The 22962-nt window shown below is 43.9% G+C and overlaps 1 protein-coding gene across 2 annotated transcripts in view; it reads right to left on the reverse strand.

Annotated features, from left to right (window-relative positions):
* PGM5 (phosphoglucomutase 5) overlaps positions 1-22962 on the reverse strand; it is a 106370-nt gene that overhangs the window by 26757 nt on the left and 56651 nt on the right. For both annotated transcript variants that reach the window (XM_084629097.1, XM_084629096.1), the window contains exons 7-9: positions 15222-15337; positions 3636-3771; positions 1665-1848 (exon numbers count right to left, since the gene is read on the reverse strand). In XM_084629097.1, coding sequence (XP_084485223.1) covers positions 1665-1848; positions 3636-3771; positions 15222-15337 — 436 coding nt within the window. The remainder of the gene's footprint in view (positions 1-1664; positions 1849-3635; positions 3772-15221; positions 15338-22962) is intronic.

Here is a 22962-nt window from a genome sequence, read left to right on the forward strand (position 1 = left end):
TAAAAGGATCAGGAGTTTTCATCGACAGGTTACGATACATTGGACCCTGTCGTCAACATGGATAATTTGGCTTTTGTCAAATGGTGCCTCTGTATTTCTCAGTAATGATTCAATACCAGAGCATAACTGGTAATGAGGTCTTATTCCAAGACTGTACAGTAGGATTTGCAAGGGCCTGGTCAGGTCAAGATCATTCACAAACCACAATAATTAGGACAATCTGGAGTTTGGTTTAGCATGTACCTGGACTATATTTGCAATACCCCATTGAGGACATTTTCTGTAAGATTCTATGCAAAGTCCTTGGAGGTTGATTATTTTTCACAGAAGGGTTGTGGGGTCTGATCACACCCTGTGAAAAAACCCTAACATGCTGTATCAGGAGATTGAAAGTACAAGGCTGGCACGAGTTGCAAAAGTTAATGTATTTTTTACATTACTTATTTACAAGATCTGATGAAGATGTTCCTTCATTTTAGTTGTTAAAATCCATGAAACCAACTCTGAACACTTTGGAAAAAAAAAATCCCCTGAAAGATATAGCAGTAAATGCAGAGTTTAGCGCCAATCACATGTGACTGTGAGAAAGGTCCAGAACCGAGAAACCAAACAGCAGGGAAGAATGTTGGTTGTAGGGTCAGTACCAGTGGCTAGATTGTTTCACAAGCTAGTCAAGTCAAGAAGAGGTGCTGAAGGATATATGCAGTAGAAGATTACGAGCATTTTGTATGACACATACAAATATATGCTATGATCTGGGATGATCTGATTATATATATTAAGAGACGGTATATTTTTAGGAATAAAAAATGGTTAACATTTGAAGAACAAAGAGAAAATGACAAGGAAGAGGAAAACCCAGAATAAGAGCTCTTGCCAAAAATTAATCTCAACATGGATTTATTCTAATCTAGGAAAGAGAAAATCATGAAAAAAAGAATATATTTAAATACAAGTCACACTTTATATTCACAGTAAAAAGAAAAGGAGTACTTGTAGCACCTTAGAGACTAAAAAATTTATTTGAGCATGAGCTTTCAAAATTTGTTAGTCTCTAAAGTGCCACAAGTACTCCTTTCCTTTTTGCGGATACAGACTAACACGGCTGCTACTCTGAAACCTTTATATTCACACAGTGTCTCTTTATACACATTTCCACCAGGAAAAAAAAATATTACTAGTATTGACCATGTCATGAATTTTGTAGAGCAAAAGATTGAGTTTGGACTGTAGTTTAAGGCAGCAGATGTTTTCAGTTTGAATTGGAAGGAGTGAAAACAGCAAAAGGAAGGATTTTCATTTCTTCTTGAAACCATGCTTTGTTCTTAGGGTTCTTAGGCAACTTGCTATTACCTGAGCTCCACTGTGTTGGTAAAATTCTCCCTTGCTTACATCCTACGCGACTGATGTGCACTGAGTGCAAGTTAACTGTTTTCTCCACTATCAGGTGTTCTTAAATGGGGGAAAGTACTGCTATGTACCAACAAGTATGTTACACGAACCACAGAAAATCATGCTTCTACAAGTAAAAACTGGGTTTTTTCCTCTCCTTGAGTTAATAACTATAAAAGTAGTGTGTATCATTGTAAAACATTATGGCTCCCCTCTCCCCCATACACACCTCCCCATTATCTTTGAAAAGATTATTTTTGTTGCTTTCATACCTGTCTTTTGGTCACAGTGCCATCTACAGGATCCACATATTCAAAGCTGTCTGTTTTTTCCACACGGTAGACATTATTCCCAACAGCAAACTGCTGATTACTGAAAGATTTGTCAATGATCAAAGCCTCCAGGTCTCTCATTATGAAATATGCTGTTCTGGGTTCCAATGCTTCATAATCAAATCTTGCATGTAGGAATAAAACGAAAAGTAGTATGAAGAAATAAGTAAACTCCACCCAGCAGAAAGATTCTTTTTGCATAGAGCATGAGATGCTCACAATTAGTAATTTACTGCAGACATGGAAAACCAGGCATGCAACTGAAGTGCCTAGTGCAAATGAAAACAGCTCTTCCATTTACTTACACACTTTTGTGCTCCTAAGTCCTCCATTCCATGAAATGTGCAAATCTGTCAATTAAGTTTAAGAGAAAACTGTGTGCCCTAAGTGGTTAATGCACTTATATGCTTAAAAGACAGGTCCACCCTCAACCCCTGTCCCCCTTGACACATCTGTGCTCTCTTGTTGGGCCACTAACACAAAGTCTGCAGACTGTGTAGAGTCAAAAAGTCATCTCCTGCTGGGAGTCTGGCGTTAGCAGCAAAGAAATTAACAATAAGAGAACAAGGTTATCTGCTCTGGCCTTCTCCCCAGTCTTGGCTGCCCTTAGCGTTTCTATCTCAGGGCTGTTCAAACCACACACTGAATATTTTCCCTTCAGAAAGCCACTCCCGCCTCTTTTATTTTCAGCTGGAATAACCAACCACCTGCCTCAGTGCATTAGCAGAACCCACTTAGAAAATACTGATATACTTTTACATTTTGAGATGTTATTAGCAACAACAACAACTTGCTTTCAAACAACACAGTTTACACAAAGAGATCCGTTATACGCCACATAAATACCACACCATTAATAAAAAGAAAAGGAGTACTTGTGGCACCTTAGAGACTAACCAATTTATTTGAGCATAAGCTTTCGTGAGCTACAGCTCACTTTGTCGGATGCATACTGTGGAAAATATAGAAGATGTTTTTATACACACAAACCATGAAAAAATGGGTGTTTATCACTACAAAAGGTTTTCTTTCCCCCCACCCCACTCTCCTGCTTATCTGCTATTACCAGCAGGAGAGTGGGGTGGGGGGAGAGAAAACCTTTTGTAGTGATAAACACCCATTTTTTCATGGTTTGTGTGTATAAAAACATCTTCTGTATTTTCCACAGTATGCATCCGACGAAGTGAGCTGTAGCTCACGAAAGCTTATGCTCAAATAAATTGGTGAGTCTCTAAGGTGCCAAAAGTACTCCTTTTCTTTTTGCGAATACAGACTAACATGGCTGTTACTCTGAAACACACCATTAATATGTAGCCAACTCTGGGCTGCAAGGCAGCAACCAACTGGCACACTGCATGGTCAATAGTCAAGGGTAGAGAAAGAACTTTGCTAAGGAACAAAACGTTTTATGGATTCCTTAATCTCTGTTGGGTAAAAATTCACCCTGAAGAGAGGGCCAGCCCAAGGCCTACGCACCCCATGAGTCGCACTTAAGCCCTATTTTGAGATCTTATGTAGGAGTTTAAAAGTGCATAGACCTTGGGCAGGACCATGAATTTCACCCCTCATAGAGAGCAGGCAGGACGTTGGTCCTGTCAAAAAGGCCCACATACAATAGAGTGCCTGGCACTCAATTTATCTATCTTTGAAAGACGAAGAGCTGAGTAAACTGCGCTGGTTTTTTAACTTATGCTTCAAGCCAGTCTGGTTCAAGTTAAAGCTGAGACTTAGACCACTAACATCCCTAAGAACGCTGTTCAATCTACGGCAGATTTTCATTCTGTGCATACACCTGAAGTGCTGCTAAATGCATTTCACTATTAATAGCAACAATGCTAATCAAGCCAAACTTGCCCCAGAATTGTCCTAGGAACATACTAGCCTACTGTGTTTTGTAACAATTATCTGCACCTGCAATAATAGTGGCGGCCAAATTTTGTCCAGTGATCTCTGACAATCTCTTCCACACTCTGCTTTCGAGCTGCTATGATTGAAAGCCAGACTAGCACAGCCCAGAGTCCATCCTTCTCTCGGATGTGGTCAGACCCTAAAAAAAGAAATAAATAATGCACATTTATTAGCAGATACAGCAATGAAAATGCAAACAATAGTTCCAGATGAGAAGCATAGAGCAGTTCATGTCAGTTTGGTTATTTAGATACAGTAAAACAATAACAGACATTTTCCAGACTGAAAGCCAAAATAATTGTTTAAAAGATTGTAAGGAAGAGAGAGAGAGCGCCAGACACGTCAGAATCCACATTATTAAAATTCAACAAAAGATGGGAAATTACTTGGCTCCCAAGAATGTAAATGTTATTACATTCTTAACCATTGTGATTCCTGCTCACCATTGTGCAGGATGATATACATAATTAGGACTGTTTCCCAGAACTGGGCCAGATCATATTAGCCCTCTCCTAGTAATTAAGCCGAGTTCTCCAAATTACAGAGTTCAGCTGCAACTGCATCTCCTCGTCTGCCCAGATGTTCATAATTGCCCTGACATCTGCCTTGGGCCAACCTGCAACATGCTTCTTCTGAAGCAGTTAGGTTAGGCAGAAATTGCAAGAGAGTAGATACTGGTGAGAATGGGAATGCAATGAGGTCTAAGAGGCATGCTTCCAGAAAACTTGACTTTATGTTACTCGACGACAGAGACAAAGCCAAGCAGTGCCCGGGGAAGGTGTTGCTAGGACTAATTGCAGCATGGCAGCTCTATCATGTCACCACTTGCTGTCTACGCTGGCATTGCACCAATGGAGACATTTAATGGCACAGTGGCTAGGCCTGCTCCGAGCAGGCACATGAAGCTCTGCCTCCTTTATGAAATCACTGCATAGTCTACCTGCCTACCCTGATTAGACGGCCATAAGGGCAGCTGATTGGACAATCTGCCTGAGGGATATTCCGTGTCACTGAAAAACATTCAGCAAAATCCTCTAGCCCCAAAGCCAAACAAACAGAGAGGATAAAATTCCCTGCGTGAAAAAAAACAAACGGAACATAAATCCTGCAATACCAAGACCAGTTTGCAATTTTGTTGCTTTCTACAATATTGTGTAAAATCCTGTGCTTCCATGTAATAAGATATCTGTCTTTTTCTACGTTATGAAGGTATATAGTTGTCCCAATGTAAACTGATGCACTGCTGCTCGTAGGTGCCAACTCTGACGTAGGGTTTCGAGGCTATTGTAGGGGGCTTGCGGTGCTGCCACCCTCACTTCTGCGTTGCTGCTGGGGGTGGGGCTGCCTTCGGAGCTGGGCAGGTCTCGCATGGCAGCTGCTGGCCGGGAGCCCAGCTCTGAAGGCAGCGTCGCCACCAGCAGCAGCGCAGAAGTGAGGGTGGCCTGGAATGGTCTTGCCTCCCTTAATTCTGTGCTGCTGCCTGTAGAGCTGGTCCCCCATTAAGCAGCCACCGCTCTCTGGCTTCCCAGCTCTGAAGGAAGCAACGCAGAAGTAAGGGTGGCATGTAGGGTTGCTAACTTTCTAATGGCATAAAACTGAACACTCCTGCCCCACCCCTTCTCTGAGGCCCTTCCCCCGCTCACTCCATCACTGTTCCCTCTGTCGCTCACTCTCCCCCACTTTCACCAGGCTCAGACAGGGGGTTGGGGTGCGGGATGGGGGCGAGGGCTCTGGCGGAGGGGTGCGGGCTCTGGGGTGGAGCCAGGGATGAGGGGTTTGGGGTACAGGAGGCAGCTCCAGGCTTGGGCCAAGGGGTTTGGAGTGCAGGAGGGAGATGCGGGCTTCGGCTGGGGGTGTGGGCTCTTGAGTGGGGCCGGGATGAGGGGTTCGAGATGCAGGAGGGAGTTTGGTGCAGGAGGGGACTCCAGGCTGGGGCAGGGGGTTGGGGTGCAGGAGAAGGCTCAGGAGCGGGTGAGGGGGTTGAGCTGTGTGGGGTCCCAACGGCACTTACCACAGCTCCCAGGAAGCAGCCACCAGGTCCCTGCAGCCTAGGGTGACCAGGTGTCCTGATTTTACAGGGACAGCCCCAATATTTGGGACTTTATCTTATATAGGTGCCTATTACCCCCATCCCATCCCGATTGTTCACACTTGCTGCCTGGTCACTCTACTGCAGCCCCTAGGCACTTGGGCAGCCGGGGAGGCTCTGCGCATTGCCCTCACGCCCGCAGGCTCTGCCCCTGCAGCTCCCATTGGTCATGGTTCCCAGCCAATGGGAGCTGCAGAGCTGGCCCTTGGGGCAGGGACAGAACTCAGAGCCTCCCTGGCTGCCCATGCGCCTAGAGGCCACAAGGACCTGGCAGCTGCTTCCGGGTCCAAAGCGGAGCTAGGGCAGTTGGCAGGGAGCTTGCCTTAGCCCCGAGACCCCGCAGTGCCTCCAACCGGACTTTTAATGGCCCAGTTGGCAGTGCCAACCAGAGCCACGAGGATCCCTTTTTGACCAGGCATTCCAGTCAAAAACCAGATGCCTGCCAACCCTAGTGGCATGGTATGGTATGCCCACCCTTACTTCTGTGCTGCTGCAGGCAGGGCGCTGCCTTCAGAGCTGGGTACCTGACCAACAGGTACCGCTCTCCAGCTGTTCAGCTCTGAAGGCAGTGCAGAAGTAAGGGTAGCAATACCACGACCCCCCTAAAATAATCTTGTGACCATCCCGAAACTCCCTTTTGGGTCACGACCATAGGCACCAACTGCGTGGGTGCTCTGGAGCTGGAGAACCCATGGGGAAAAAATTATGGGTGCTGAGCACTCACTGGCAGCCCCACCATCAGCCCCCCCCCCACCGTGCAGTGTTTGACACCCACTGGTGGCCCCGCTGATCAGCACCTCCCCCTCCCCCTCCCTCCCTGCACCTCCCGCCCGCCGTGATCAGCTGTTTCACAGCGTGCAGGAGGCTTTGGGAGAGAGAGGGCGGAGCAAGGATGCAGCGTGCTGGGGAGGGGACAGAATGGGGCAGGAAGAGGCAGGGCAGGGGTAGGAAAAGGCAGGGCAGGGGCAGGGCTTTGGAGGAAGGGGTGGAGTAGGGGCAGAGCCAGGGGACAGCACTCCCCAGCACATTGAAAAGTCGGCATCTGTGATCACGACCCCCAATTTGAGAAATGCTGGTCTCCCCCGTGAGACCAGATTTCACAGTCCGTGACGCATTTTTCATGGCCATGAATTTGGTAGGGCCCTAGGAATAAGCTATTCACCAGAAGATCAGAAAGGAGCCTCACCTTCTACCCCATGTATGTTGTTATGGGCTAGACAGGACTGCTGGGCTCAGGCACTGAAACATCAAGTATTAGGCTTTCAGATATTACAATTATGGGAGGGCTGTACAAACACTTATACGATACTAGCAACAAACAAAGGCAGGGTATACAGCTAAATCCATCAATGATCTGATCTGGCGTAACAAATCATACATTCCTTTATTACATAACCACTTACACAGCACAATTTGTTAGACACATATAGTAAAATGTGTACATTATTCATTCAGCAAAATGCCCTGTACATCATCCTATCTGCATGAAAGCTGAACTAGATGGCAAAGATGAGTTGCATTTTGATTTACCAAATACTTCATGTGCATTTTATTGAACCAAAATGGTCCCATGAAACATGGGCAGAGGAATTTTTGGAATGGCCTCTGTATGTTCCAAGCCTTATGTTGGCATGGCCTGAGCTCATAAATTTCCATGAAGAGGGGTAAGCGTACACACGTATCATTCTTCTGATCCACGTAGCAGCTTTGGCATGTTCTGTGACCTTTGCACGTCCTTCAGGAGGACAAACAGCATGGTGCCACTATGGAAAAAGGGGGAATGGAGGAAAGAAAAGTGGTGGCAATAGCGTGGATGGAAAAACTGAAAGCAATGCAGATTCTCCAGAATCCAAAGTTACCAATAAAAATGCCAGCCTGTTCAGAGTACAACAATAATTCTGTGTGTTCAGCAGCAGTCATTTTCTTTTACAATAAAAACAAACCCTACTACACCGTTGGCATCTCTCAAAATCTGTTGGTCATTCTCTCTCATCTTTTAACACTGCTTTCCCTTCCTCAGCATTTCTGTCAGCCACAGGTTGGCTTATTATTTCCATACATGTTTGTTTTATTCATTGCCCTTATTTCTTTTTGCAGCTTTAAAACCATTACTTCTGCTAGTTGAATGTGTACTTATCTTATTATACCCTCTGGTTTTCTTGGCCTTCTACCTCTTAATTATTCCTACTGATCTAGCTGAAAAACATGCAGTGTTTTGGATGAAGCCAGTTGCCATTTCCCACCTCAGTTTGACTAATGGTATCTTTACTTTTGTAATGCCAACGTCCCTGGGTGGATTGTTGCCACCGATCAAAGCTGGGACCTCTCCATCTTAATACAGGAGCCCCTACTGCCTGAGCTAATAGACCAAGCCCTCTTATCCAGGGTCATAGCTAGGTGGGACTCACCATCGCTATATGGTCCACCCACCACTGAGGGGACAGAGTGCCATACTGAGCAGACATAGCTTACACTTCAGTTCACACATTCTACATCATGCTAATCGGTTGTCCAATAGCCATGGATCAGCATATGGGTAAGAAAGAATATAAGATCTGCACTATTTTTGTAACCTAATCAAATTAAAGATGCACAACAACAGGGTTTAATTCTGTATAATTCTTTCCTTGAAAAACCCTGAAACACTAGTGAATTCTGGCCTGTGCTTCAATGAAGAGACGGGCTGAAAGGCAGGAAGGGCAGCATAATAGCAGAGATAACACATTTGTGTCTATTCTCTTATATTTAACTAATCTTTGGCATGTCTAATTAAGGCAATAATAACTACTCAATTTAAATAGTCCAAATACCATGCAGTTTTACACTGAAGTGTAATCCCACAGAACGAGCTTGCAAAGAGTGTCAACTGGTGCAAAAATTGTCCTGTTCTAATAGATCTGGTATTATAAGCTATCTGGGGCAGAGACTGTCTCTCCTACTACAATAGGGCCTCAATACCGAGTAAGAGCTCAGAGCACTATTTTAAATTAATAATAATATGCATTAAAATAAATATCTTCTTGTTTTCTCCCAAATTACGCTAGTCAATGCTATCAGCGACATTATTTCTCCAAATGCAATTTTTAAACACAAAATCAAACTGAAAAAAATGTTTAGCCTCAATGGGAAATTATTTTCTTTGCACTTCCCTTGTATCTTACAAATTCTTCCTCTTCCAGTGGTCCACAGCTTGCTGATATTTTAAGGAAACTAAGATTTTTGGGGCCACATTCTTATCTCTGTTACACCATTTAAGCTAATGGAATTACTCTGGTTTTACACTAGTGTAATTGAGACCTGCATACAGCTCTTTAGGTCTTTTTAATAGCAATAAAACATCTACTCTACCACTCTTAGCTTTTCTATTAAGCTTGTGGCAGAAAGCCTCCGATGTTGCTGACATATGGAAGTTTAGAGCTGAAGTACGAAAACATGTGAAAATGAGATGCAGCATTTGCCAAGGTGGATATAAGCAAGATACATCAAGTACATAGATTTCCTAATTCTGATTAATAGTTTGCTGATGAAACTTAGATAAGAATTGCTGCTGTTGCCTTTCTCTGAACTGTGTCTTGGGTATTACTCATAATACAGCAAATTACTAACCTCATCTGACAAACTCTCCACACTACTACAAAAATGGAAGAAGTTTTTAATGCATTGGTTCAACTCCAAGATTAGCTGCCAGAAAACAAGTCTGGGAAACACAGCCCTATGGGATATTTTCAAAATCTTCTGTCCTTTTATAGCAGAAAATTTGCTTTTATTTACTGGTCACTGCAAAATCTCTTTTTGTTATAACACCAGGGGATTGCATTATTTGGGAACTACAGCTGGGTTGTATTACCTGGACATAGAACCATTCACTTTTAAGTGCTGTCAGGTTAGTATGACAATAAATGTGATAATTTAGATGCAGGTCTGTAAAACCCCTCTTGCTTTTACAGAGTAGCAAGTCATTGTGTTGGCCAACTGGATGGTAGATTCCTTTAAATATGAAATTCTGAAAACTAAAGAACTGCCAAGTTTCCTATCTCTACAGTGAGAGCATTAAGGAGAAAGTCTTAACACAGAATCAAATTCCCAGTGCAAGCAGAAATTGGTGAAGGGCAAGGTAGTCTAGGACACTACGTAAAAGAGAAAAGGCTCAGAGTAATAATACACATACTTATTAATAAAACACGTTGCATTTATAAAGCACTGTTCATCTGAAGATTTCGAAGTGTTTTACAAACAAGTTTCACGTCACATCAGATAGACAAGACTTATTAAAATCAATTGGCAGATGGAGAAACTGAGGCAGCGAGATGCAGACATAACATTTCATAACTTGGTTAATGCAAAGAGCCATGTGGGTGCAATCTAGCAGTTCAAGTGGGAACTGGGCACCATGCGGCCTTTCAAAGCTCGTATTTGACTGTACCCAAGTCGCCTGAGCATCCAGTGGCTTGAGTACCCTGAGGTGGTGGCTCAGGACTGGAGTACATTTTTGGCAGTGCTTGGGGACTGCTGCAGGTGCTCCACAGTTAGTAGGCCAGGATGCACATGTTGTGGAACTCAAGCAGCAGCCATCCCACAGGCTGCTTGAGGCAATTTGTGCAATGGCACCCCCAGCTACACATAAGAAACAGGGGATTTATCAAGAGTTTACGCGGTTAGTATCAGGAAGAGGGAGAGTCGGGATTAAGGAAGGGTATGGAAAGAGCTTGGGGCAGGCATATTGGTGTGAGGTTAAGGGGAGTCAGTAGGGGTTTGAGAAATCAGGGACAGACCTGGGGAAAGGCTGCAGTACAGCATCTGACCACACTGAGGCTCTACATAATGAAGCAAGTCCAGGGAAGGAGGCCAAAGAAAGACAGAGGTTCAGAGGAGAAGACAAGCTTTGTGTCTTTCATGGTATGTGACCATCAAAGGAGCTTCCTTTCCCTCAGTGAGATGCAGTCACACAGTGGGGCAGGATCATCCCTAGCACCCGTGAGACTGGATAAAAGGGAACTTAGAGGGCCCAATCCAGAGTCTTGACGCCATCTATATTCCAATCAGAGTCAGCATAACCTACGGGTGGGCAAACTTTTTGGCCCAAGGGCCACATCTGGGAATAGAAATGGTAAGGTGGGCCATGAATGCTCACAAAATTGGGGTTGGGGTGAGGGAGGGCTCTGGTTGGGGATGCGGGCTCTAAGGAGGGGCCAGAAATGAGGAGTTCAGGGTGCAAGAGGGAGCTCTGGGCTGGGGCAGGGAGTTGGGGGAGGGAAGGGGTGCAGGCTCTGGCTGGGGGTGAGGAGTTTGGGGTGTAGGAGGGTGTTACAGGCTGGGATTGAGGGGTTTAGAGGGCAGGAGGGGGATCGGGGTAAGGGTTAGGAGCATGGGGGGAGTCTCAAGGGGTGCAGGCTCTGGGCAGCGCTTACCTCAAGCAGGTCCCAGAAGCAGTGGTATGTCCCTTCTCAGACTCCCACATGAAGCACTGGAGGGGGCCATTGGACGGGGCCATTGGAGAACATAGGAGCTGAAGGAGGGCCATGCCCTGGCTTCTGGGAGTTGTGTGGAGCAGCCCCCGACCCTGCTCCCCAGCTGGAGAGCCGGAAGGGGGCAAACCCCAGCCCCCACTCCCTAATGGGAGCTTGAGGGCTGGATTAAAATGGCCGGCGGCCAGGATCCGGCCTGCAGGACGTAGTTTGCCCACCCCAGCATAGCCCTTGAGATCCATGCACGTGGGTCCTTTGAAAGGGCTGACATTCCACAATATGCTGCTTCTGTGTGCCTCAGAACTTCCCAATGACCTGTATGGTTACAGACCATCTGTGCTCAGGACACTCATTGGCCAGCACTATCCTTAGCAAAACCCAGTCTCCAAGGGTACGTCATGCATATTCACATGCTATGGAAATACTGTTGTTAGTTTTTATTTTTTTACAGCATAATCATGTATTTTTCCTGGTGCTGTTCCTTTAAAGTGGCAAGTGACCAAAATCCTTCCCCTTTCTGTGTGCAATAGAAAGTAATAGTTCTGGGGCACATCTGCAGTTTCTTCTGGCTGCAGTCCTTACCACTTGTGAAGGAGTCAGGAACCACACTGGCATGGTTCATTGTCATGTGGGAGGGAGGCTGAACATAAGAATATAAGAATGACCATATTGGGTTAGACCAAAGGTCCATCTAGCCCAGTAGCCTGTCTTCCGACAGTGGCCAATGCCAGGTGCCCCAGAGGGAACAGAATAGGTAATCATCAAGTGATCCATCCGGTCGCCCATTCCCAGCTTCTGGACAAACAGAGGCTAGAGACACCATCTCTGCCCATCCTGACTAATAGCCTATGGATGGACCTATCCTCCATGAACTTATCTAGTTCTTTTTTGAACCCTGCTATAGTCTTGGCCTTTACAACATCCTCTGGTAAGGAGTTCCACAGGTTGACTGTGTGTTGTGTGAAAAAAAATACTTCCTTTTATTTGTTTTAAACCTGCTGCCTATTAATTTCATTTGGTGACCCCTAGTTCTTGTTTTATGAGAAAGAGTAAATAACACTTCCTTATTTACTTTCTCTACACCAGTCACAATTTTATAGATCTCTATCATTTCCCCCCCTTAGTAGTCTCTTTTTCAAGCTGAAAAGTCCCAGTCTTATTAATCTCTCCTAATATGGAAGCTGTTCCATACCCCTAATCATTTTGTTGCCCTTTTTTCAACCTTTTCCAATTCCAATATAGCTTTTTTGAGATGGGGCAACCATATCTGCACACTGTATTCAAGGTGAAGGCGTACCATGGATTTATATAGCGGCAATATGATATTTTCTGTCTTATTATCTATCGCTTTCTTAATGATTCCCAACATTCAGTTCACCTTTTTGACTGCTGCTGCACAGTGAGTGGATGTTTTCGGAGAACTATCTATAATGACTCCAAGATCTCTTTTTGAGTGGTAACAGCTAATTTAGACCTCACTATTTTATATGTATAGTTGGGATTACGTTTTCCAATGTGCACTACTTTGCATTTATCAACATTGAATTTCATCTGCTATTTTGTTGCCCAGTCACCCAGTTTTGAGAGATCTTTTTGTAGTTCTTTGCAGTTTGCCTGGGACTTAACTATCTTGAGTAGTTTTGTATCATCTGCAAATTTGCCACCTGTTTACCCCCTTCCCAGATCATTTAGGAATATGTTGAAAAATACTGGTCCCAGTACAGATCCCTGGGGGACACCACTATTTACCTCTCTCCATTCTGAAAACTGACCATTTATTCCTACCCTTTGTTTCCTATCTTTTAACCAGTTACTAATCCATGAGAGGACCTTCCCTCTTATCCCATGACACTTTACTTTGCTACAGAGCCTTTGGTCAGGGACCTTGTCAAAGGCTTTCTGAAAATCTAAGTACGCTATATCCATTGGATCCCCCTTGTCCACATGCTTGTTGACCCCCTCAAATAATTCTAGTAGGCATGATTGGTGAGGCATGATTTCCCTTTACAAAAACCATGTTGATTTTCCCCCAACAAATTATATTCATCTATGTGTCTGACAACTTTGTTCTTTACTATAGTTTCAACCAGTTTGTCCGGGACTGCAGTCAGGCTTACTGGCCTGTAATTGCCGGGATCACCTCTGGAGCCTTTTTAAAAAATTGGCATCACATTAGCTATCCTCCAGTCATTTGGTACAGAAGCTGATTTAAATGATAGGTTAAAAACTACCGTTAGTAGTTCTGCAATTTCACATTTGAGTTCCTTCCTCCCATCTGGTCTTGGTGACTTATTACTGTTTAGTTTATCAATTTGTTCCAAAACCTCCTCTAAAGACTGAATGGGGGGGGTTGTCACTATAATTTATTCAAATACCTTTCAACTTAAGGGTATAAGATATTGGAAGTCAGTAAGGGCTCAGACCTGTCCGCAGTGTGGAACCACCACTATACTAACTCCACAGATTGACTTGAGTATGGCAGGGAAAACTCTACACCTGTTGGTCACATAGGCTAGTATTTTCAAAGAGGCCTAAGGCAGCTGGGTGCTCAAATCCATTGAAAGTCAATGGTAGTTGGGTGCCTGACTCTCTTAGGCTCCTTCGAAAATTCCAGCCACAAGCAAGCCAACCCTCCACCACCCATGCATGGGGCTTTCCTATCAATTCAGGTGCTGATGAGGTTATTTTGCTGGATCAGTGGCCAGGGGGGCACAAGAGTCCCATGGGAAGACTGCAGACGTGTGACTGGCCTTGGAGGGAAGAGAGAACGTATGACATTTAGAAACAGGGAGAGGAGCACTAGATGAATGGTATAACATTAGATAGCCATCTGGTTGAAAAATCTCAGGGTCTGGCCACCCAGCTGAAGCTTCAGTATCCAGAGAACTTGGGCAGAGACAAATGAGAGCATATTCTGAAAGGAAATAAACTTCCCAGTTTCCTTTAAAGTGCCCCCTCTTTTCTGAGTCCTCTAAGGTCCAAGGACTGTGTAGGCTGCCCTTTGAAAAATAGTCACATGAATGCCTGGTGTTTGCTTTTCTATGAAAATCTATAACAGAGAAATCATTCCAAACATCAAAGAACTTCCTAGAATTCTTACCAAAATACAAAATAATTAACTTACAGACTAACAGTCTAGCTATTCAGATGTACTTCTATGCTACCACCGTTATCCAGAGTCAAGACTTTTTTTGGGGGGAGGGGAGAACTGCAGTGAGATGCACTCCTCAACATATTTAGGAATAAGGAGGAGACAAACACACAGTGGAATTTATTCAGTTATTTCCATATCCCACAAATACCTTTAAATGCAAAACTTACAGATTGCATAGATAGATGTTTCACATGTTTGCAGAATGTGCTGGAGCTAGCAATCCTATGTTCCTGATGGGCTATTCATATTTGCTTTGCATTCTGTATGTCACTAATTGGCTCCATTAATTAATCAGGTAGAGGAGGGACAATTTCTTTGGGAAAATGTGGCTACTGACTGGATGACATTGAAGTAGTTTTATTACAAAGTTCTTTCTGTCACTAGAACCATTGGAAAACCAGACAATGCCCTAAACAGAGACACCCGCAACAGGTTCAGTTTAATGCACAGATACTCATAATAAATACACATAATGACCACATACACATGCACAAAATCCATCAAATTGCTGGCACAGCCAGTGAAGAAAAAATTGTTTTTGCAGTAGGACCAGGAGAAATTTTTCCGGGTCCTGTGCCATTCTAGGATGCCATTCCATCTATTTTATAAATGGCAAGCAGCTTACCCATCCCCTCAGAACGAGTTTGGCCTACTGTTTTTGCTACTGAAACTCTGATATTTCATAACACAGGTTACGTGGCACCCAGAGCTTAAAGGTCACCTATTCAAATTTGAACTTTTGAGGGTCCATGGTCAATTATGCCAGGGAATTAATTTGCCGAGTCTTCCTACGACTGAATAAAGAGGTTGGTGCCCAATATCCCACAAGAGAATAAGCAGATTTAAGGTTCTATGGAAAACATTGTTACTGGATTTCTTACCAGTGCCAAAGCTTTCTTCTCCACAAAGTGAGCATCGTCCAGAATCCATAAGATTTGAAAAAAACCTCCAGCCTGTTGGTGTTTCATACACAGGGACTTTCAGTGCCTTTGCCACCCTAAAACAATAAAATACCATGATTAAGACTGTGCATTCACTTAGATGTGGATGTAAGATTTCACAACAATTGCTACAGGGGAGTGATGTTCTGGGTCTTACCATACCTCAAACACATTTAGAAATGGACTTTGATGTAAACAAAAGGGAATGACTGCACAAAGGACCCTTGAGTGGAATTTATTTCACCCAGAGCTTGGTTGTGTTAACCCTCTGGGCACCATGCAAAGTTTGTCTTTATTTGTGTATTTATGGGAAACTCAGTCTGAGGAGCTTTATTAGTGCCCTGATTTTTTGTCAGGGTGTAATGGTTAGTCACAACTATAGGAATGGGCAGAGCAGTTTATTGTATGATTTTATGTGAACATTTTGTAGAGATGCCTGGAGCATGGGATGGGCATTTATTATTTTATAAATCACACTGAATAAATAAATGCTCAAACTGCCAGAAATTTTTAAAAAAATAAACTATTCCTTTATTAGCTTTCTCAAATAGAATATAAAATACATTCTCCTCCTAGGACCCAACTGAGGACTTATGAGAATTTAATGTTGCTTCTCTCTTTATTGCTAACTGTCTGCTTGTTTTCATTCTGGGTCTGGGATTTTCTGTCTACTATTTTTTAAGAAGAAGAATAGGATTTGAGAGATAGTCAAGCAATGTGACTTGCTCAATACATGGCATTATCTCTCTAGAAACACCCCCAACATACAAAGTTAGGTTCCAGTCTTTGAGACACTTAATCATAGGCATACCTACTCATGTCAGTAAAGTTATGTGCATGTTGAGTGTTTGTAGGATTGGTGCCTTACTCTGTATATTCCATTAAAAAAACCCCTGCATCTTTTTATTGCTCATTTTATTAAAAGTAATAAACACAGTTAATCTTGTGCATTATCATCTGCTTTTAGGTCCCAATCCCACAGAAGAAAGCAATGTTCAAGATTCAAACAATTCATCTTTTTTCAAATGTAGCCATATCTAGGTGAAGAAGATCATTAAGGATCTGAACTTGCAAATACCAACATGAGTGCTTAAGCTTGTAGTCAGGAGCAGTGAAATCAATGGGACTGCTCATGAAAGTCAAGTGAAGCATGTGTGTAAAGGCCTTGATGATTGGCTTTACCTAGGTTTAGCTGCACATACAAAAAGATGAGTCTCTTGTCTAGAGCAATTCTTTTTCATAAAAAAGTTAGACATAAAATCCCTTTGTCGGGCTAATACCAAAGAAGTGATCAACAAGGAGTCTCTCTGATCAAAGACCAATTATATGCTATTGAATAAATACCCTCCAATTCCTGTAACAGAGTCAGCTTCATGCAGTTCCTTGATACCAGGGAAAGAAAACAACTCCAGCCCATCCAGTGCTTTGGAGTTCCAATCTTGAGCCCCAAACTAAGGCAACAATCTGGCAGGTCTTCCATGATCTCTGGCCACCCTGTCCCCTGAGCTCTATTCAGTCCTCCAGACCACAGTCTTTATTATTAAATATTTATATTATAGTAGCACTCAAAGGTACCCATTGGGATGAGGACTCCATTGTGGCGGGTGCAGTACAAACACCGAAAGAGACAGTTCCTGTTCCTGAGGGAGGACCCTGGAGTTCAGATAGTTGTCTACTGGCACAGTTCCTGGATCCTCTCCAGGAAGCAGAGAGACAAAGATCCTTTAGACAGGTTGAACAAAAAAAAAAAAAAAAAAAAAATATCGTCTTTAAATCCTTTCTTGCTCCAAAGGAAGAGCTGGCGGAATCTGTGGATCTCTCTTGCTCCAGGAGAAGGGAAAAGCACAGACTTAAAATCAATTTTCAACTCCCATCTTGTAGCAGAAGAGCACAAAGAGCAGTCTTTAAATTCCTTCTTGTTCACAAAGGTTAACTAGAATCCAGTACAGTCAGCCAGTCCTTGCCCTCTGACCAGCAGCCTGGCTATTGAGCCATCCCTAGCAGCTGTCTTCTCTCCCTTTATAACTGCTCCAGGTGCCTTTCTAGGAGGCTAACAAGGCCCAGCTGATTCAGAGTTCTGTCCATTAACACTTGCCGCTCCACCTAGAACCCTATGGCTTTTTACCCTCTGACACATCTCTGTTCCTTTGAAGGGCAGTAGATCCAACAGCAGCCAGTGCTCCAATTGTAGGCACAGATGGCTGTCATACCCCAGCTCTTACAACTCACACGTAAATCAAAGTGATGCACTATTTTTTAAACACCACCAATCAAATTTTAAAGAGTGGATAATTTTTTGGGCAGGGATAAAAATAGATTCTTCACATCCGTAAATCGAGTATCAAAAGGTAGAATGTATAAAAAGTGCCTAAAAGTCCTATTGAAAGCAATTAGGACTGGTATCCCTAAGGGCAGGTACACTTAAAAAGCTGCAGCGGTGCAGATGCACTGCTGCAGCTGTGCCATTGTAGCACCTCAGCGAAGATGCTACTATACCAACGGGAGAGCTTCTCCCATCGGCACAGTTAATCCACCTCTGTGAGAGGCAGTAGCTCTGTCAGCGGGAGTAGCCCTCCTGTCAACATAGCGCTGTCTATGTCAGGGGTTAGGTGGGTATAGCTGTGTCACTCAGGGGTGTGGATTTTTTTAACACCCCTAAGCAATGTAGTTATACTGATGTAAATTTATAGTGTAGACCTGGCCTAAGTCAAACCCACCCAAAATTTCCAACTTGTTAATTGTCACCAGTTTGCTAGCAAAGAGATCCATTTACTTTTCCAAATTCCCAATTAAAAACTCATTTTTGTATTTATGAATGAAATCTCATATAAGTGTTTTTCTCGGAAGATTCTTTGATCCGTCAATGCTTAAAAAACCTGTCCAGTAAAATTAAAGGGACACTTCCAATTTTATATCTAGCCAAATTAAATATAGTTTAAAGTGTTTCAGTTACACATATGCCCCATAACCCCCTTGCCAGATTTTATGCTTAAATAATATTTCCTATTTTTAAAAAAATATTCTCCCCTCTTGCTTTGTAGAAGAGTTACACAAAACAAGGAAAACTGACTATAAAGAAGGAAATGGAAAAACTTGGTATACACAGAGTATTGCCAAACACAAAGTAAACAAACTAAAGAGAAATATTTTGTTTCTCTCTCATCTAATTTAGTTATAGTCATTTTTGCATGTTACTTGCCACAACAGGGCTAACAAATTTCCCTTTAAATTCAACATAAACATTAAAAAAAGATTCCAATCCGCATTTCTCTTCTCGATCAGATAAACACATCAGACCTCTTCCTTCTCTTCTTCCTTCCTTCAAGAGTCAAGCAAACTAAAGATAATGAACAAAGAAAAGAGACTAGAAGGGCAAATTCTCCGAGGTCCTGAATTAGAGCAGGTTGATATATGGGGGGAAAATTGTGAAAAATATAAAAATGTCTAAGCCGTTTTCATTCTGTTTCAGAATGGGTTTACTTTATTTGATATTTTCACAAAAGGTTTAATCAAACTTTTGCTTCAAAATTTTTCTTTTTGAAAATGTTAATTTTTTGGTTTTCCTATCTAACCCTTTTTCATTTTTTCCCACCTTCCTTTTCCACTTGCCACTGACAAAGGAAGTGAGGGAGGAGGGAAACAGAAAACCAAAAAGACAAAAACTGAAAGCATGGCTCCATTTTTCATTTTACAATTTTGTCAGGAAAAAAAATGAAAAGTTTGAAAAATATTTTTTCACGAAAATTTTTGACTTTTAAAAAGGGCCTCTTTTATTAAATATTTTTAATCTGAAAAACAGCAAGCAGCTTTAGCTCTGATCTTGTAAGTGATTCCATATGGGCACCTACACAGAGACTCCCAGATATCGATGGGGCTCCATGCAGGCACAGGGGTCTGTGCACATTGAGTCACCTGCAGAATCAGGGCCTAAGCTGCGCCAGGCATCGTAGCCCATGGCTTCTCCAAACAGAAACAAGACAAAACAGTCAAAATGCCCCAAGAGATCCATTTCCCCTGAAAAAGCTTGTCCCTTCTTTCTAGAAGATAGAAACCATGCAGAATACAGCATTCAAATACACCAAGTATGCAAATCAACAATTCTTCTCTTGACATGCTTTACATTGTGATGATCACCCCAATCCTAAACTGTAAAGGTGAATTGATTAGTGTGGGTGATTAAAGCCAATGATCTTCTGACATATTTCTTCCAGCAGTCACCACCTGATGTCTGGGGTGCCCCGGCAAAGACTGGATATGAAAACCAAAAATCAATTCTTTTGGAGACATAACTTCTTCCACAAGTGACAGACTCGCTAAACCTCATCACATTTAAGTAGCACACCTGTAGCAGACAAAAGGTAAATGAATGGCCATGCTCTAATGTTTCTCAGGCACAAAAGCAACTAAAACATTGCACCTCACTGGGAAAATACTGTTACTTTTTTACTTCAGATAAAACGTAAGAATTATCCATGAAGGAGAGGGGGACTTGAACGGAAAAGGCACCAGTAGGAGGCTCGATCCTCAACTTGTTTACCCTGTGTTTGATATAGACCAAGGGTCGGCAACCTTTTAGAAGTGGTGTGCGGAGTCTTCATTTATTCACTTTAATTCAAGGTTTTGCGTGCCAGTAATACATTTTAACGTTTTTTAGAAGGTTTCTCTCTATAAGTCTATCTATTATACAACTAAACTATTGTCGTATGTAAGCAAGGTTTTCAAAATGTTTAAGAAGCTTCATTTAAAATTAAATTAAAATGCTGATCTTACACCGCCGGCCCGCTCAGCCCGCTGCCAGCCTGGGGTTCCGTTCACCTAGGCCAGCAGCGGGGCCTGCGGCTGGGACCCCGGCTGGCAAGGGGCCGGCAGCCAGAGACCCAGACTGGCAGTGGGCTGAGCGGGGCCAGCAGCCAGGACCCCATACCAGCAGTGGGCTGAGCGGCTCAGCCCGCTGCTGGTCTGGGGTTCTGTCTGCCGGCTCCTGCCGGCCAGCATCCCGGCTGCTGGACCCGCTCATCCCGCTGCCGGTCTGGGGTCCCAGCCCTGTCCACATAGAGTAGCTACCTACCTTCTCCCTGGTTCTGGCCCATTCTCTTCCTCTCTCTGCACTGAGATGAGGGTGGGAGTGCACTGAGAACAGGGCTGGGGGTGAAGGAGCAGGCTGGGGGTTGGGGTGCAGGGTCTGGCCAGGAGCTAGAATGAGGGAGGGGGCTCAGGGTTGGGGCAGGAGGTTTGGGTATGGAGCACTTACCTGGGCAGCTCCCATTTGGTGCGAGGGGTGCAGGTGGGAAGGTGTGTGTGTGTGTGTGTGCAGGAGCTCCCGTTTGCTGCTCAGGGTGGTGGTGGGGATGTGGGGGGTGCAAGAGTCAGGGCATGGGGTGCGGGGGTACTGAGGGTGTGTGAGGAGGGTGCAGAAGTCAGGGCTGGGATTGTGAGGGGGGGGTGCAGGGGTCAGGGCAGAGGGCTGGGGGTGTGGGCTGGGGTCATGGGGGTGCTCCCAGTCCCCTGCCTGGAGTGGCTCACGGCAGGGGGCTGGAGGGGATATGCCGCTTCCACCCCCTTCCCCAAGGTCCCCGGAGCAGAGAGCATGCTGCAGCTCCGCTTTTCCCTCTCCCCCTCTGTAGCAAGGGCCGTCAGCCGATTGGCCACAGGGAGGGAGAGAAGGAGGGGCAGGAACCCTGCACGCTGGGGGAAGAGGCAAGCTTGCCTGCCCTACAAGGAGAGAGCGGTGGGTGGAGAAGAGTGGGCTGGGCTGGGCGGGATTTTTAATTGCATGCTGCTGTCCCCGGCAGACAGCAGCATGCCGTTAAAAATTGGCTTGCGTGCAGTCTTTGGCACTCGTGCCATAGGTTGCCGACCCCTGATCTAGACACTGAGCTTCTTGGAGCAGAACTACGCCTTTCTTTGTTTGTACAGCACTACCCACACTGATGGCCTTTAAAATATACCATCATATGAAGCAGATTATATCATACAGAGCTGAACAGGTGGCCACTTAGGTCAGCAGAAGATCAGGAACAGAAAAATATTTAAACTCTGTTTACTGTGACAATAACTATGGGCTAGGAAGGGCAGATGTTCCCGATTTGCTAAGAGCAGAAAAATCTCTTGAGGCAGCCCTAACAATATCCCAAAGCACTACTGTGCTTGCAAATGTTTCCAAGGTCTTGTGTCCCCACAGCTGACAGTGTTTGGGGACAGGAAATTCTCTCACTTGTGCTATTCCAAATTCCCTGACCCTGGGATGATCACGTTAGTCCTTCACAAAGGATGAACTGCTTCCAAGACCCCTCTCAACCACCAGCACAAGTTTCCAGGGGTTGTTATGCTAGTTCAGACATTTCCATTCACCAGGCCAGCATTGCAAATAAAGATGCTGATTTTGTTGGCCTTACTTTTATTTTAAACCAAGCCTCTAAAACAAAAAAACCTTAAGTATAATAATAAGTTTATGGTGCGAAATGCTAGATTTGTTTCCTAAAGCTTTTTTTCCCTCCTGGTCTTGACTGGCTTGAAAGGAGATAAAGAGGTATAAATAAAAATCTATATCAGATTTTGTTTTTTCTGTTTCACTGTACTAAAGAAGAAAGAGTTGGACAGTGTTAGGTTAATGAGGCAACATGAGCTAGTGGATAAGGAAGTAGCCTCGGAGCCAGCAGCCTTGAGTCCTAATCCTAGCCATTCTGTGTGATTTGGGGCAAGTCACTCCACCTTTCTGGCTCTCTTTTTTTCCTCCCACCTGTTGTATATCTAATCTATGTAGACTGTAAACTCTTCAGAGCAGAGAGTGTCTCACTATGTTACTTAGCACAATAGGGCCTCGATTCCAAATGGGCATTTAGCGGCCACTATAATACAAATAATAATGTTCAAAATAAATCTCCCCTATCTTAGAGCTACAAAAGGAGAATAAAGAGATGAGCTTCAATGTTAAGTATCAGAGTAACAGCCGTGTTAGTCTGTATTTGCAAAAAGAAAAGGAGTACTTGTGGCACCTTAGAGACTAACCAATTTATTTGAGCATATGCTTTCATGAGCTACAGCTCACTTCATCGGATGCATACTATGGAAACTGCAGAAGACATTATATACACAGAGACCATGGAACAATACCTCCTCCCACCCCACTCTCCTGCTGGTAATAGCTTATCCAAAGTGACCACTCTCCCTACAATGTGCATGATAATCAAGGTGGGCCATTTCCAGCACAAATCCAGGTTTTCTCACCCCCCCACCCCCTACACACACAAACTCACTCTCCTGCTGGTAATAGCTCATCCAAACTGACCACTCTCCTTACAATGTGTATGATAATCAAGGTGGGCCATTTCCAGCATAAATCCAATTTTAACCAGAACGTCTCGGGGGGAGGAGAGGGGGTTAGGAAAAAACAGGGGAAATAGGCTACCTTGCATAATGACTTAGCCACTCCCAGTCTCTATTTAAGCCTAAATTAATAGTATCCAATTTGCAAATGAATTCCAATTAAGTATGGCTGCATTAGCTTTGGAAGACCATGACACACTGCTAATAATGCATGGCTATAGCTTCATCAAAGGGTTGGGAACGTGTAGCTCGCAGCATCCGTGGGAGTTCAATCCCTGTGCATTGCGATGAGAATATGCCTTTTAGACAGCACAGCTTTGAAGAAATGTGGAACTCATGAGTGTAATTTGTTTCC

The sequence above is a fragment of the Lepidochelys olivacea genome, assembly GCF_965140295.1.
Source record: "Lepidochelys olivacea isolate rLepOli2 genome assembly, chromosome: 5".
Classification (NCBI taxonomy): Eukaryota; Metazoa; Chordata; order Testudines; family Cheloniidae; genus Lepidochelys; species Lepidochelys olivacea.